Below are 18,285 nucleotides of genomic sequence, written 5' to 3'. Positions count from 1 at the left end.
TCCAGCATCTACAACTTCACTTTGTCCTAAAGTAGCCATGGGCAGTATTCAGAACTATATTCCAGTTTCATTAACTCCTGCATATAAAGATTTGTGCAACAATGGAGTACTAGATTTGCATACAGTAAAGCACAATACAGTACATCTGACCACATACTGATAGCCACACAGTTCCATTTATGAATTGTATGACTTTCAGAGCAACACAAGGGCTAACCTCCAAGATGTCTGTTCTATGAAGCAGAGAGCATTTATGAATCATAAGATCATAGGATCATAGAAAGTTACTAGGCTATTGGCTCTGAGACCCTTACAAGCCTAGCCAAGAACTTGGCCCATGTTCCAACAAGTCAGCACCCTATGTCACTGTCCATCAGGGACATAGGGTGGAATCCCAGGGGTGTATTTTCTGTTCCCCATCCAGTTATCCAGGCTGTGCTTAAAAAGGGTTAATGAGGTACTCTGCTTTATGTGGAGAAGGAGTCTATTTCACAAAAGAAGGAGTCTCTGGGACACAAATCTCTCCTGCCAACAAGACCTATTGATGTCACAGACCAGGTTGAGGTCGCGCATGCGGGTTATTCATGTGGAGCTTGATTTGCGGATATTCAACAGTCCCAGAGAGAAGTCACCTCTAAGGAGTCTGTACGAGATGGAGTAGAGGAAAAGGGCTTTTAGCCTATCTTTGAAAGGTAGATGTTTGTGGCCCTGGATTCTCCAGGTGAGCAACCTCTGTGATCACTCCAGCTGCTGCATCTTCTTTGTGAGGTACATGCTGAAAGTGGCATTGTACTCAATAATGGGTATTATAAGGGAAGAATACAGGGATGTTATGACCACCTTGTCCCTGGATGAGATACCCTTACTAATGAGGTGGGCCATGTAGAAAGCTTTCTGTACAATGGAGCAATATGGTCTTCAAATGTCAGTTTCCTATCACCCTGGGTGCCCAAGACCTTCAAGACTCATTGTGTGCTTAGGACCTTATTATCAATGTGATAATTTGTGGGGACATCACTTCTCCCCAAAAGAGATGATGATGATGATGATGCATTTTTTGGCTTTCAGTTTGAGGGCATGTTTCTGACACCAGTCATTTGTTTGGTTGAGACCCTCTTGAAGGATGTCCACGTCACTAGGGGAATTGATGACAGCACCCAGCTTGGAGTCATCTGCAAACTTGGTCAGCCATAGCCCACTAGATTTGGCCTGCACCTCTGAGAAGTATATCCCAAACAGGAAAGGCCCCAAGACTGATCTCTGGGGTACACCACTTGTTACGGGGTCTACAACTTGAGGTGGCTTCCCTATTTTGACTAGGTGGGTTCTATCAGTGAGCCAGTTTGCTACCCACCTAGTAACATATGAATTGATGCCTAGTTGAGAGAGTTTATCTATTATACCTGAGTGGGGAATAGTATTGAAGACTTTGGCCAGGTCAAGGTAGGAGATGTGCGCTGTCTTCCTTTCATCTATGGCCTTGGTGACTGTCTCAAAGAAATCGACCAAATTTAACAGGCATGACCTCCTGTTGACAAAACCAATCTGTGTGGGATCAAATGTCTGGAAGTTGCTAATGTCCTTGTTAATGAGGTCCATGATAATTAGTTAGGCTGATGGGTCTATAATTTCCTGGATTAGTGGGTGCTCCACCTTTGTGCAAAGGGGTGACAGTGGCTGTCCTCCACTCAGCTGGGACAAAGCCGATACTCAGGCTTTTGTTGAATAGGGTGCCTAATGGTGCTGCAAGTTCCTACCTGAGTTCATGTAGGATGCATCCTGGGATGTTATCAGGTGCAATGAAGGCTGTATTTTTTGCCTTTGAGAGGGCAGTGATCCTCCCTTGGTTTCTTCTCTCACAAGAAATTCTTTACAGTCCTGGCAAACTTGCCCAGTATGAATGATTATACTAACTAGATATGCCACAGAACAAGCACTTCAGTAGATTTGTAGCACAGTTCAGAAGTGTTTCCACACAGTATTTTAGAAGCTGTTACATGGACAACTGCTTACACTTTTACAAAGCACTGAGAGTTAGCAGCAGCCTCTGGGGTAACTTTTGACCCAGCCATATAGGGGTCCCTATAATTGCTCACCCCAAGATTGTCTTTTTGGCAGATCAGTAGACTCTACAGTCTGAACTTGATGAATTAGAGCTTATTAAGTTGCCTGCTGACATTATGGATCAAACCCATATGTTTGTAAGACTTGCTTAACCTTTGAAACTTGGAAGCATGGTAATTGTATCAAACTTTAATAACTAAAATAATTTATTTTTCAGATCCCTCAGAGCTCATAGTCAATGTTTTATTCTAAACTGCCACAAGAGATAGAATATCCAGTCTCCAGCAATGTGACTCAGTATATTTATTTGGCAGAAATGAACTTTTCTTTTAGTAAGACTAGGAGTTTATTTCATTTATTGTGTTTGCTGACCAGGTAAGTGGTCTGGTCCTGGGACCCTTTTCAGCCTCAACCCAGGTGCAGATGCACAATGAATTACAAAGTTAATATGATTTGATGCACAAAGTATAATATTTACATAAGCAGTTACAGTTTTCGACATTACAAAACATTACGAAATTCAACAATACAGTAATAGAACTTACATAACATCCAATTATGTATGCTAGAATGAGTATGCCATATTCAAGTGGTGGAATGAGTGCATTCTTTGCTATAGCTCTCCCGGCTTCAGTTGTGAAGTGGTTAAAGGTAGAGTAGGTAACTCTAAATTGAGTTTATATCTGTCTATCTATATACACATATTATATCATCACTCATCGAGATCACAAATGAGCAACACACAAATGAAAGAGCAAAAATGGTTGACTAGACAAATGTGTGACATATAAAATATGCTAATCATAAAACGTTGACAATTTTCTCTCCTTATCAGTAAACCCTTGCTACAAATCCCTGATCAAATATTGTCTGAATATTGTTATTTTTGGAGAAAGGGTCTTTGGTAACATAATGTATTAAGGCTAGGGTTTGTACACATGAGTAAGGTATTGCTGGGAGGTGAAGCATTACCTCTGCTCCTTACACTAACCTTTCATTTAATTACAAAAAAATTCTCTCCCTGCTAGTACCTCAGATGCCCAAGCTACTAATAAAACTTGGTCACCTGGGTCATAGTAAGGGTTTATCCCAGTATGCCATGACACTGGCCTATTCACATAAATTTCTGATTTCAATTTTTTTTTTTTTATTTGTAGGGAATATAGTTTCATAGGAGATTTCTCCAGAGCAATAAAATGATTCTGTAATGTTGTTAACTAAGGAGCCATTTATTTGAAATTTGACTTCTCTACAGAATTAAAAGTACTGGTTCTGTAAAAGTATTTCTGTTCCTTTGTAACCTTTTGATTATTTTTGAATTGCTTAATTTAAATAGTAGTATGAATATTCTGCACTTCATTAATATTATCTATGATTATGCATTATACCACATGATACTTAACAGAGATATAACTCAGCACTCAAACCTGACATCTTAAACTGCATAAGTTATGTGTTGCCAGTGGTCTAAAATTGCATTCATATATTTCAGAGTTCGATTTATTGAAGGTACTGTGACACGTTTATTGGAGGAAGAAGGATATGTTACTGGAGTGCTGTATAAAGAAAAGGAAACAGGAAATATTAAGGTTAGTGGAACTTAAAAATAAATTCAAGAGTCTGAGCTTTTAAAAACATAATTAAGGGTGTGTACCCCAACAGCCATTTTGTATTATTGTAATGGATTACATTTTCAATGCATTGAAGTATTAACCATGAAACATGCCAGAACTTCAAACATGATTAAAATGTCTTGGGACAGAATTAATATTGCAACATGTTTAAGATGAAGTTTAGATGGCATTGTTAAAGGAGCAGTAATATTAATACAGAAGCATTATGGCTGAACAGGCCTAGATGTCTGCATAGCCTTTATTTTTAGTTGCATACTTATGTAATTCATTCTATCTTTCTGACTGCAAATTGTTTAATATATTTTCCACTTCATTTGTAAGTCAATGGCTTACCATACTCTTCACAAATTGCGCCATGCCCCTTTTATTTTACAACACATTTTCCTTGAAATTTTACTAATACAATACTTATTGACTTTGAAACATATAAAGCACTGTGCTACAGACTTTGTGATATTGAAACACTGCAAAAAGTGAAGTCTTAAGATTTTAGCAGTGCTCTAATTGGACAAACATGACCTCAGTATTTCTTCCAGTAATGTATTTTTTTTCTTAACAAATGTAGTCAGCAAAAATGTAACTTACATGTGAAAAGATCATTCACTTGAAAATCAACAAAACTATTCTGACAATGGGAACGTTCATAAACCCACCCTATGTGTTTGTGATATATGCCTGTGTGATTTTAACAGTTCATCATCAATCAAAGGTGCTGATCCCCTTATGTGCTGCTATACCGTTGAACATTATATAGCAATATATTAGAATCTGGTGATGTTGCATGAGAAGGAAAGATTAACATATTCTGTCTTTATATTCTGTTTATATTAATATTATTTGACTGGTATGTAGACCACTTTGAGGTTTCTGCTGCTCAAGTGAATTGTGGTTTGGACTATTATATTAAAAAACTGCAGTGGTTGCCAGATTTTTAGAGCGAAGACAAACAAGATATTAATAATGTTAATTGTTTGTCTCATAAATGATAACACTAAAAAAACAAACTATGTAAAAACAAAAATTATGGTCCAACAAGGCTGCAAGCAAGACGTAAACTTAAAAAAGCCCATCTATTCAAATGCTTTTTTGCATTTTACAAGTAGTCACCCGTATTACCAGAAAAAAGCGGTTGTCAAGGGCCAAGTAGCTAGAGCCGCCAGAATGGTGGCTGTTGATAGTGATTATAAAGCCGAATGTGAGCTACTGAAGTCTATGTTTTTGAAAAGGGGGTACCCAGAAAATTTTCTTAAACCCATCTTTCATGAAGTTAACCTTAAGAGGGAATCAGGCCACTTTAAACAAATTCTTCAGAAAGGGTACGATGAAAAACATGATCATTTTGAACAGATTAATAGTGGAAGTAAAGATTTACGGCACAACTTCAGTAATAGTTTTTTAATAACATACTCAATGGAAGCTAAGTCTATTAAAGATATAATAATTAAAAATTGGGCAATAATAGTTGAAGACAGTAGTCTTCATAAAATATTGGGAGCAGGCCCACGGGTAATTTATAGAAGAGGACCCAATATTAAAAGTTTACTGGAAAGGCATAAAAAATATAAAGCCCATACTGGGATGAGTAGATGTGACTGTTGAACACAGTGTAAATATACCAAAATAGGTAATAAATTGAGTATAAAAATAAGATTTATGTTATTAGTGATAAGTTTAATTGCAACTCAAAAGGAGTTGTTTCCGTGGCTGTATGCAAACTATGCAACGCATATTATATTGGAAAAACAGAAAGAAAGATTAGACAACAAATATATGAACACCAATATAGTATAAGCAAAAAAGTAGTTACAGACGCTTTAATGAAACATGTTAAGGAAAATCCCACAGACAGCTTTCAGTTTTCAGTTTTAGAATAAGTAATGTATGATATGAGGGGTGGCCCTTGAGAACTAAAGTTGGAAGAACAGGAACTGATGTGGCAAATTCGTACTTCTGCATATATCCCACCAAGTTTAAATGAATATGTATCTATGAAATGTATTCTAAAACTTAAAGCACTGAATAGATAATTTTAGGCTATTACTATGTTTAAATAGAGGATGGCTTGATAATATAATTGTTATGTAATAGCTGTTTTATTTACTCATTTTTATACCTAGCTATTTACTTTTGATGCTTTTCAAGTATTGTCACTTTGAACATGCATTTGTTCAACAATTATTTAAAAATTATATACTGTTCAGTTCAATAATTACTTATATTAATATGTAATATATTTTTTCTATGTGCACAAGAAAGAGAGGTTCTTTAGTGAATAGGTGATTCCTTTTAGCTAATATTATTACTATTTTTAAATAATGTAATGCATTAGAATAGTATAATATATACACTTCCATGTTTGTGGTATTTATGTTTCCAATTTTTGACTTTTAACATGTTTTAATATGTTTCAAAATATCCTAATACACATTTTTAAATATTTCTCAATATATATATATATATATATATATATATATATATATATATATATATATACATACATATATTTTTAACAATGTAATTGATTGATTAATTAATTTATTGCTGACAAGAGGATATTTAATGATTATGCAACTTGATTGATTAATTAATAATTTGATATGTATTTAAATGTCTTTAGTTTTTTGTATTGATTGTCTGAAGAAGTCAGAGCATTAGCTCTGACGAAAGCGCTTACAAATAAAAAGTTTACATCTTGCTTGCAGCCTTGTTGGGCCATAATTTTTGTTTTTACATGTCTCATAAATGATGTCAGTTTTCTGGAGAGCTGGACAGTGAATTATGAAAGAATAAAGGCATCTGCTTTAAGAGATAGGAATCATGGCATAGTACCTCTCAGTTTTCTGAAGGAAAACACTCATTAGAGATGACAGCCCAATTTGGCTACAGGAGGAAGCCATTACAGTTACTGCTTGCGTGGAATGTGTACAGATGCATTGCTTGCCATAAAATCGTCATAACACATTAACATCCGGACTGTGTAAAAATTATAAAAATTAAAGCAGGCTCTGATTCAATATGGCAGACTATTCATGCTGATCTCTGCCTCCTTTGGCATTCCTTTTCTGGTCACAGCACATATAAAACTATTGTAATTTTATTCCCATATTATCCTTTCCAGACATTTAGGGGCTATGGATGAATGACTATATATAACAGAAAACAAAGCAACAAAACATTTCTAAAACATTCTTTAGGACTTCTGTCATCTAAAGTTTTATTTTTTTGTTATTGCTTATGTTGTACCAGTTTTTTTTCTCATGCTCTTACCTCATATTTTCCATTTTGCAATATGTTTTGTTATCCACAAAAATAAAGGAATTCTGTTTTCTTTGTTGTGTCATGTGTGGGGACAGGTGGTTACATAATGTTATCCAGAAAGAAATCAATCTGCTATAGCTGTGCCCATAATATTCTAACTTGTTTTATATTTAACTTTAGACTTTTCTGCCTTCCTCATTCCATAAACAATTTATTGTGCTAAGCATGTGCATAGTGTATATTGATCCTTCCATTCAACTTTCTGTACACTCTAGCAATTTTTTGAAAAGTGGAAATTCCTACCTAGAATTGCCTTGATGATGCAGAACCTTAAAGTTGATTCTTCATTAGATATCGCTCTCACATGATAAAGCAGATTTGTCTTTTTTCTGAGCACATGGTAACCTCTCATCTTCTTTCTCTGACTGGAGTAGTTGACTCACCTTTAACATAATTTTCTGTCTACTATATGTATGTGTTTAACCTGACAACGACTAGTTTAATGAAAAGCCAAACTGCCGTCATCCCAACTTCTGTCTGTTGATATTAACTCATGCTGTAATGCCTGGTTCCACGATTAGTTCTTCAATTGTAGTATCAGACTGAAATATCAAAACTAGTTATCATTTTTATTATATATGCATGTGTATGTTTAGTTTGGGTATCCAATGATGCTTTTAGAGATACAGTTTTATCCTCCTTAATTTTTCACTGTAACTGAACAAAATAGGTTCTTTTGTCTCTTATGACAAGTTCTTACATAGCCCTTGAAAATATTATTGCAAAATACCATGAAACCAATCACAAATGATTCATATTCCATTCTTTAATCAACGCTATGTGTTACTTCATTGTAAGGGGCTTCTTCTGTCAATTTACCACAAAAACAATCACAAATAAACAATTTTCATCCTATAATTGCAGCTCTATGTTCTTTAATTCTGAGTAAGAGGCTATACACAGACATAATCATAATAAAAGCCATGTGATTTTTTGCTTTCTTTCTTTACTGATGAGGTACAGAATACCACAGCTGCCATAGTCATAAACAGGTACCATTACAGGAGAATACAGCCAGGATAAAATCCACAGTGCAGAAGGCTCTGCCCAAATGACAGCAGGAACAAGAATTATGATCATGGTGATGTTTTATATAATACACTGGCTTTGTGAATCTGTGATAGGGATATATGTATGTAAGTATGTGTGAAGTTCTATCATGTATGGATACTTCATAATATGAGGCCTTTTTCTTGAACGAGCTGTGTGGAACATTTGCATATCTCATGACACGTTATTCATCTTAGCTAGCTCATTAACATTTAAAGGAATTTCTCCCATATACCATATCCCCCCCCCTCTTTTTATTTTTTTGAAAGACAGAAGCTCACATAATTGTCTTTGTAGTATCATGCACTGAATTACACTGATCAAGGTCTATATCACTTCATTGAATCATCACTTCAACAAAAGGCATTTCATCAAAAATGCCATGCTTCAAATTCCCCCTAACATGGGGGGCTGTGTCCCCACAGCCCCCATTTATTATATATAAACTCTGAGATTGCACTACAGTGGGGAAGGGGCAAATTTCCCAATCCTCACTGTACTACAATCTCAGACTCAGCCCCTTTCCGCTCTAATCGTTGATTTTTAGCTTGTGCTGTTTATCTTTTCAAGCGGCCTACATTTTTTTTAACGGTCATTTTTGTTTATTTAGATGCTGAAAAATATTAACGTAAAGTAACTGACCAGCCGAAGGGATAACAAGGTTCCCTTAATTTTGACCTGTTAATAACAGCCTGCATTTAAACTGGAACCTGTGCACTGAGAGAGAGCCTTACAAGACTATCTGCAAATATATAGAAATGAGTAGATTTTTCTGTATTATTCTGCATTATAGAGCTAAATTGTTGCTTAGATATCTGTTGTCTTACTGTTCTGCAAATATACAGAGATCAGTATATATTTTTCTGGTTTTATAATTTGTACTGTGATTCCTCACATCTCTGTTGAAACTGTCTTCCCCACCCCCACCCTCCCTGTTCTTGGTTGTAGTTTAAATTTGGTAGCTTTTGCAGTGCCCGCCCCACTCTAGATTTGATCTAGGACACTCCCCCAGTCTCATTTCTTTACCTCATTCTACCTAATAAACCCTTTCTGCACTTGCTTTTAGTCCTTTTTAATTTAATTACATTTTTTCAAACTGTGTGTGGACTAATATTGCTACATACTCAAGTGTGCCAGCTTGCACTGCATGTGAATTGTTTTTACTACTGTTTTTGCTACTTTTCTGAAAAAAAAATTGTAAGCCTGTTTCCTACCCTTCCTGTAATTTGTGTTCCAGATACAGATTTGCTGTATCCAGGACTGTTTGTAAGCTTCTGAGCCCCCCAAGACTTTTTGTGTTGGAGGGGAGCCTTCTAGCTTATCAGTGGGAATGGTAAGCATTAGGTAACCTGTCTACCACATAAGGAGTGGTTCTGGCCCAGAATTTGTAGTTATTGGCCGTTTGGGCGGTCTTCCATCTCTCTCAACTTTCTGATTTGAAGGCCTGCATTTGCACTTGTTTCTGTCCTGTAACTCCTGGGCCCATCTCATTTGCTCACTCAAAAAAAAAATGTATCTGCTTTTACTGTATTTCTGTTTCTTCCTACTTTATTTTGCTTTTGCGTCATCTTAATAGTACTCAATTGTATTTATTACTGCTTGGTGTAACTCATTCAAAGCCTTTTAGTTTAAGCACTTGGGCTTCAAACCAGTTGTTTTACATTAAGAAGGTTTGTGGTCTGCACTATAGTGGCAGAACAGGTAGCTTACATCCTTTTAAGTTGGGAACTGCTGATTGAGGGCTCAGTGTCTGTTATTCTAAAAGTGTATTAATTCTGGTTTAAGCACTTGGGCTTCAGGCCAGTTATTCTACATTAAGAGGGTTCGTGGTCTGCACTCTTGTGGGAGGAGAGGCTGGACTCTGCCCTTCTGAGCTGGGAATTTCTGGTTAAAGGCTTATAGTGCCTGCATATTTGACCTGCTTCTTACTGAAATTGGTACACCTTGTTTGCTGTAGCATAGACTAGATCCAGGCCTGCTGAATATAGCTTTGTTTGTATAAATTGAGCACTAATCCAGGTATTCTTTAAAGTATTCAATTGTGTTTATTACTGCTTGGTAGTAACTTGATTAAAGTGTAGCTATCATTCTAAGTCTTTTGGATTAAGCACTTGGGCTTCAGACCAGTTGTTTTACATTAGGAAGGTTTGTGGCCTGCACTGTGGTGGCAGGACAGGTAGTTTACATCCTTCTAAGTCTGGAACTGCTGATTGAGGGCTCAGTGTCTGTTATTCTAAAAGTGTATTAGTTCTGGTTTAAGTACTTGGGCTTCAGGCCAGTTATTTTACATTAAGAAGGTTCGTGGTCTGCACTCTTGTGGGAGGAGAGGCTGGACTCTGCCCTTCTGAGCTGGGAATTTCTGGTTAAAGGCTTATAGTGCCTGCATATTTGAACTGTTTCTTACTGAAATTGGCACACCTTGTTTGCTGTAGCATAGACTAGATCCAGGCCTGCTGAATCTAGCTTTGTTTGTATGCTTGTTGTTTGTTTGCTTGTTATTTCCCTGAAATGCTAATTCCACCTAAAACGTGGGTTTTCAGTGATTCTGTGGATCCCTAGTGATATCTGCATTGCTTACTGTACTTATTTCCTTGTTTCACTTGAAAGAAAGTTACTGTTCGTCGTTTTTGCATTTAAGTTACCTGTAACACATTGCATTTAAGTTACCTGGCACTTGCTCACTAAAGCAATTATATAAGTCAGCACTAAAAAATTAAAAGCACTACACCCTCACAAACTCCCCTTGAATACCTTGTTCCCCATTGGCCCTTTTTTCAATTATAAAGGAATTCCCAATACTATTCCAGCATGTCCAAAGGTCAGTTGTCAATCTCCTCTCCAGTCCAGCTGGTGAATCTGGGAATCTTGAGGCAATGTTACAACTGTCTCATGTACAAAGCAACCCTCTCCTCCTCCCAACAAATTCCAACACATGTGAGAGATGCAACCATATAGCCAAACTGGAGGCTAAGCTCTCTCAACTCAGTACTGGCATAACCAGTCAGGAGGAGAAGGAAACCACACTCACTACAATTCCAGTCTCACATAGACCTACCACAACAGCAAACCAAACACATAAACACACAAAAATATTCTCGGAGGCTCTAAATAAAAATTTGCCTAAGCAGCAGAGACCTCCAAAAGAAACATCCAAGCAACCGCTACCCCAAAACAAAACACGTGCAACACATAGCTCACAAAGCCAGTGTGCCGAACAGTCACAGCCCTTAAGGCTAAACAACACACCTGATACACTTGTAATAGGTGACTCTATCATCAGGCACACTGACGTCCCGCTCACCAGGCTGAACAAGGAGAAGGTCACGGTGAGCTGCCTGTCGGGCGCTAGGATCCGCCACATAACACAAGCACTCAGGTCACTCCAAGGCAAGTACAAATCTGACTCGGTCATTGTCCATGCTGGTCTGAATGACCTGAGATGTACCTCCCTGGACTACATGAAACGAGACATAGAGGAGCTCTCTGAGCATGTAGCCCAGGCCGGTATGACCCTGACCTTGAGTAGCATCTTACCTTCACCAAGAATGATGCCACAATATGAAGACAAGGTGATCAATTTCAACAATTGGCTTAAGTATTGGTGTCATTCAAAGGGGATCCAATGCCTGTCAGCCTGGGATGACATGCTCGACAAGCCACGATGCTATGCTAGGTATGGCTTGCACCTGTCACCCCTGGGCTTTTGGATATTGGCAAAGGCTCTTGCTTCCCCCATAGTGCCTTTTTTAGGCAAGGCTTAAAAGACAAACCCACCTCCATAGGTATCACAAGGGATAAGAAACTAAGAGTAATTCTACTCAATGCCAGAAGTCTAAACCTCAAGATGCACGCACTCGAAACTCTCCTTAGCATGGAGAACATCAATATCTGTGCAGTAACAGAAACCTAATTCAAGGGTCCCGAGAGCACCCCAGCACTACCAGGTTATACCTCATACCATGCTTTTCAGCCCCAAAACTTGGACCAAACCACAAAAGGAGGGGGGTATCTATATTCGTCAAAGATACCCACGCCTCCAGGTTTGTGGCACAGCACGAAGCATCAGAGACTATCCATGTGCAACTAACAGTGGGTAAAACTGCCTTCCATTTTATAGCCTGCTACAGGCCACCCTCCCAAACCCAGTAACCCCACTTGGCCTTCCTGAGAACACTGAAAAATATGAAGGTCTCTCCAAACACCATTTTATTGGGCGACTTCAACTACCCAAACATAGACTGGGAGCATTACTCTAGCTCCAACACCCTAGCCCAAAGGTTCCTAGAATTTATAAACTCAAATGCTATGGAACAACTTGTTACCACTCCCACAAGAGGGGAAAACATACTGGACCTGATCATCACCAACATGGGGACTCTATGCTCCAGACCAGAAGTGTATCCCTCACTGGTAAGATCAGACCATAAACTAATCTCACTGGATATTCACATTCCGACCCCACACCCTGCCCAGAAAACCACAGTGAAAAACTTCTCTAAAGCAAATTTCACACTCCTCAAAACTGAGGTGGAATCATTCAAAGCCCCTGAGCCTGTGGAAAATATGGCCCAGACCGCAGAATCCTTTATAAACACATTCTATGAACACCTTCAGGAATGCATGGATCATGCAATCCCAAATAAAATCAAGACCAAATCATCCAAAGACAGACATCCTGTCTGGTGGACCCCAGCCATAAACAAACTATACAATAGAAGGAGGAAGCTACTACATGATAGAGCAAAATCCCAAAAAGGGAAGGCATCTCTAATCAGTATTAGCAAAAAACTACGGGCACTCATAAAATCGTCTAAGGCCAGCATAGAGAGAAAAATTGCACAGGACACTAAGGATAATCACAAGGCTTTCTTTAGTTATGTTAGGAACCTGGGTGGGAATTCCCAGATATGCTCAGAATTACTCCAAAATGACAAAAACTACATCGAACCCACAGACATTGCCAACATCCTAGCTGACGGGTTCAGCGCAAACTTCTCCCCCCACTCCCCAACAAAAGGGCAAATATCTATCCCAGCACAGTGTTGCCCCCCCCCCCTGACATCTCAGATGCTCAGGTAAGAGCCATTCTCTCCAAAGCAAAAAACACAGCATCAATGGGACCAGACGGTGTCCTGGGCTGCGTCCTACATGAACTCCAAGAAGAGCTCAACCCAAACATAAAACTACTGTTCAATCTCAGCCTTACTACAGGATATGTACCCAAAGAGTGGCGTACAGCAACAGTGGTCCCTCTCCACAAAGGTGGTGCCTCAACAGATCCTGGAAACTATTGCCCCATAAGCCTGACTAGCTTGGTCTGCAAAGCTATGGAAAGGATCATCATGGACCTCATAAATAAAGATATTGGGGACCTACAGACACTGGATCCTACCCAGTTCGGCTTTGTTAAGGGCAGATCCTGCCTCTTAAACCTGGTCGATTTCTTTGAAACAGTCACCAAGGCCATTGAGGAGGGGAAGGTGGTCCACACAGCCTACCTGGACCTCGCAAAAGCCTACGATACAATACCCCACTCGGGCATTATAGATAAGCTCACCAGCTTAAATATAAACCCCTATGTCACTAGATGGGTTGCAAACTGGCTCAAGGACAGAACCCACATGATTAGAATTGCTGGAGCCATGTCAGACTCCAAACCAGTTACAAGTGGCATCCCACAAGGCTCAGTCCTGGGACCTCTCTTGTTCGGTATATATTTCTCGGAGGTACAGTCCAACACGGAAGGACTGTGGCTGACCAAGTTCACAGATGACTGCAAACTGGGCGCCATAATCGACTCTCCAGCCGACACAAGCATCCTCCAAAAGGGCCTCATAGAAACAGACAACTGGTGCCAGAGCCATGGCCTCAAGCTAAATGCCAAAAAGTGCATAGTCATCCCCTTTGGCAAAAACAAAGTGCCCACAAATTACCACATAGCTGGTAATCCATTAAGTACAGAAGACGTAATTAGGGACCTGGGGACCCAAGTTGATAGCAATCTCTCATTTGACAACCATGTGGCCAAAGTGGTTAGAAAACATTTTATATAGCCCACCTAATCATGAAGGGATTCACATCTAGATCAGGGGAGGTCATCATGCCTCTTAACTCATCCCTCTTCAGGCCCATAATTGAGTACAATGCCCATTTGGGATGTACCTTACCAGACACCTGCAGCAACTGGAAAGACCCCAAAAGTACCTCACCAAGAGGATCAAAGGGCTCAAACAGATGCCATATGCTGCCCGGTTAAAGAAACTCCAGCTCTACTCAGTGGCATACCACCTGCTCAGAGGCGATCTGTGCCTGACGTATAAAGCCATGTCCAACCCGGAATTAATGGACATACTGCACCTCAGAAAATCCAAATCCCATCGAGCCACGCACTCGAGAGACTTGAACCTCAGCACTGAAATAAATAGGACATGCTGGAGGGACAGATTCATAACCCAGAGGCTCCCTTCACTCTGGAATAAAATCCCAGTCCAGGTTAGGCAGAGTTCCTCATTGACTCTCTTCAAGAGGAATCTTGATGAGTGGATGGGAGATGAGGTTTACCCCGGGTATCACTTCTGTGTCACTGTTAGACAGAGGCACAGTATACTAACCTCGGAAAAGGGCATAGCAAAATTAATTTAAAATGGGTGGCGAAAGCCAAACTCACTCTGGCTAGGCTTATAAATGCCCTAGGGCAGATAGCCTAGTATGAATCTATGAATCTATGAACCTATGAACCTATGAACAGTTCGATGAATGGCATGTTTGATGAACTGATTTTTCGATGAAGTGATAGGGACCCCACTGATCACTATAAGGGCATTAATATTGTTCTTTATATGTCATGGATTACTTACATAAAATAAGAAGCTTGTTGCTCAAATTGAAAAAATACATTCTTAATAATTAAATTTTTCAGTCCATTGAATCATTTTAATACTGTAAAATGTCATACATCTGTTTGGTTTCCTCAGTAGTATGCCACATCTGGAGAACGTGCGGCTGAAAAGGGTCCCTGGACAAGTCCACTTGCTCAATTAACAAATTAAATAAAATAAACAAATAAATAAAAGGTCTATTTACACTGGACATCTGGTATTGCTTTTGGAAAAATTCTTGCTACAAAATAGCTGCATTTGGAGACAAAGCTGTAGAAGTCTCTCTCTGTATTTCTTGGCTATCACACTTTTCACAGTCTCAGATTTCTTGTGAAAGGACTAGTTATAACACTTGGATTTCTCCTCTTTTTGTAACATCAGCTTTAGTATAGTTATAAATAACCATGTTTTTCCATAAAGTTTACCAACTTCTGTAAGAATTATATAGGATCTTGAATGAATTGTTTTGCCAACAACTTCAGCTTCAGTCTGCAGATTTCCCCATGGGTTATGCATTCTCAGTTTCTCTTTAATCTGTCAATCTGATCGTCTTTTGCATTTTGTGTTATTTTTTTTTATTTATTTTTCTCACGTCTTTTACCTTGTGCTGATTCTTGGGATCCAACAATGCAGTAGAAGAAGCCAAGCTGCTTTTCGACTTTTTGCTCATCAACATTTGAGCCAGGGAGAGACTGAAACACTGCAGTGGAGCATTCCTATATTCCAGAATTACAAGATGACAATTATCATAACATTGGCAGTGGTTCTTTCTCATCAAATTCTTCACTATGTATATTGTTCTTTCAACTTGCCTATTTGACTGAAGAAATTGTAGACTGGAATTGGAAGCTATACACTTAATTTATATCCATGCACAAATTGTCTGAATTCTTAACTTGTGTATTGTGGAACAGTGGGGGCATCCTTCAAGAATTTAGACTTTAATGCACTGTTCACATTTGTACTTGTGTTTGTCAGCCCAAATATTTCAGGGAACTTGGAATAATAATTGACATCTTTTAGTTATATGGCACGTCTAAACTGGAATACATCAGGTCATGAATGATTTGGAAGTGGTTATGGTAATATTCCAGCTTTATGACTGCTCCCATGGCATGCATTGCAGGGGGAACAAATCTGCATTATTTATACTGCAGGAGGTGACATACTTGCCCAAAACATTATGTAGCTTCAGCTTGCTTTTCACATTACTGTTACAAATGTGATTCATGCATCCTCTCAGTGAATTGCAGCTATTATTTTGTCAGTGTGAACAGTAAGCCCTGGCATTATACACAATTGTTTTTCATCATATACAGAAAAAAAAACTATTATTTTTTTACTGACAATTTTACTCAGGATAGATTCCAACTGTAACATCTTTTACAAGTTGAAGCTCCAAGCCAATACCAATACATGTCTGTTTTTTTTTAACTTTCCTTCTGTCATCAGTAACTCAAGAATTTTAACTCAGGAATTTTTCAAAGATTCTGCATTTTTAGCACTTCTTTATGTTTTTGGTAAATATGCTCCACGTGAGCTGTGTGTAATTCTTTGCTTGGTGTGCATATGACTTTTGGAACATACATCTGTAGTTTAAGTAACATGCTGTGCAGTCTTAGAGGTACCTTGCACAAAGATATTTTGAATCAGCTTGTTTGTGGTCTGTTTCTTCCTTAGCTTGATTACCCTTGTTTTCTCTGGCATTTAGTGCAGAGGTCAAAAGATCTGACCTGTTAATGAGCTTTATCCAGGTATAGGGTTTGAATTTTTCTACCTTCATTTGCCTGCCATGTGACTTTGAACAAGTCACTTAACCAGACAGTGCTTTGGGGCAACTTGAAATTTGGGCTAGGCTCCTTAGTGGTTACTTGGACTGCATATCTGGTGACTATTTATTTATTTTTATTTACTTGAATTTAAATGGGGTAGAGCACTGATTACATATGGGCAGTTTCTGTCTCAGCCCAAGGAAATGTATAGCAATAACATTAATTTATACAATGCAGATAGAGTGTCTGTGTAACACAATGCAGAAGGAAGGCTTGGAAATCTCCTTCAATTCCCTACTTGCTTAGTAATCTCTGTAGATCTTGTCAGTTGTTCATTCCCTACCTGCTTAGTAATCTCTGTAGATCTTGTCAGTTGTTCATGAGTTTGCTATAAAAGTCAGATGTAATTAAACAGCATTGGATAGGTAGAAGTCACATTACAGCATGTATTAAATTTTATGGAACATTAGTCAACTAAGTAACAAAACAAAAATACAGTAACATTAAGATGAACACCATCACTACCAAGGGTTTTCTACCTACTTGTTCTGCCAAAATCTCTAAAATACCATCTTGTGTAACCAACATTCTCAACAAATTCACTGGATCATGTTGAATTTTACTCCACTGCAATTCATTCAGGCAATCACCTATTTCTTCCTCATACAGCATGTGCTTGCCTCATATAAGGTCTGATACTATTAAAAAAAAATCCACACTCACAACAGGATTGCACAATGATAGCTGCTTTCCACATTACTTATGTGACCCTACTATCATCCTCTTTACAGTTTGTTGACTTAATTATACCTCCAGTTGTCTCTGATAATCACAGAAGTTGTAAAAACAATTGCCCACAAAAAGGTCACCATAAATCTGCAATTCATTATTCATAACATTTGCAGTTACTTCCCTAATGTTTTGCATTTTCTGTTAAAGTACTCTGCCCCATCAAAAACCCAGCCATGCAGTAAGTCTAGCTAAATCATTCTAGTATACAAATCCTCCTTTATGTATCCAAATATTATCTACATGAAGTTTACCAGTAAATCGCATTTTGAAGTAACACCTTACATCTCTAACTTTTGATCCATTAATCCCTTAATTCATGCAACAAAGGTTTTTCATTTCAGTCTTACTATCAGGAAATGTAGTGTCATCTATATAACCTGTGCTTGTAAAGGATAATAAATACTGCAGGGATGCATGACCTGTAAAACAAGAATAATACAGGTCACAGTAACCTTTACCAAATAAACATGCTCTACAGTTATGTATATTTTATCAGTTCTTGTCTTTGAATAAAATGTGTCAGAATAGCATGTAGATTAATCTCTAGCATTCATTAACATCAAAAGAACTATAAGATCCACCATTTTTTATAAAACCAACATATCCACTAACCTAGGCAACTCAGAAATTAGGAGCCATCCCCTCATCTCACCCCCTCAAAACTTGAGACTTTATTCTAATACCTCATAAACAGAGTGACACCTTCACTATAAGCTATCAGCCTATTTATCTGCACTATTCCATCATGGAGTCCCTGGTGCCATATAAACACTAAAT

General features: G+C 38.2%; 1 protein-coding gene across 1 annotated transcript in view; it reads left to right on the top strand.

The window, feature by feature from the left end:
* Positions 1 to 18,285, top strand: part of LOC122797686 (squalene monooxygenase-like) — a 252,684-nt gene that overhangs the window by 226,345 nt on the left and 8,054 nt on the right. Inside the window, exon 4 of the mRNA XM_044066223.1 lies at positions 3,557 to 3,653. Coding sequence (XP_043922158.1) covers positions 3,557 to 3,653 — 97 coding nt within the window. The remainder of the gene's footprint in view (positions 1 to 3,556; positions 3,654 to 18,285) is intronic.

This window comes from Protopterus annectens, chromosome 3.part1 (assembly GCF_019279795.1).
Source record: "Protopterus annectens isolate FY-2018-M chromosome 3.part1, PAN1.0, whole genome shotgun sequence".
Lineage (NCBI taxonomy): Eukaryota > Metazoa > Chordata > Ceratodontiformes > Protopteridae > Protopterus > Protopterus annectens.
This window is presented reverse-complemented; position numbering and strand designations above follow the sequence as displayed.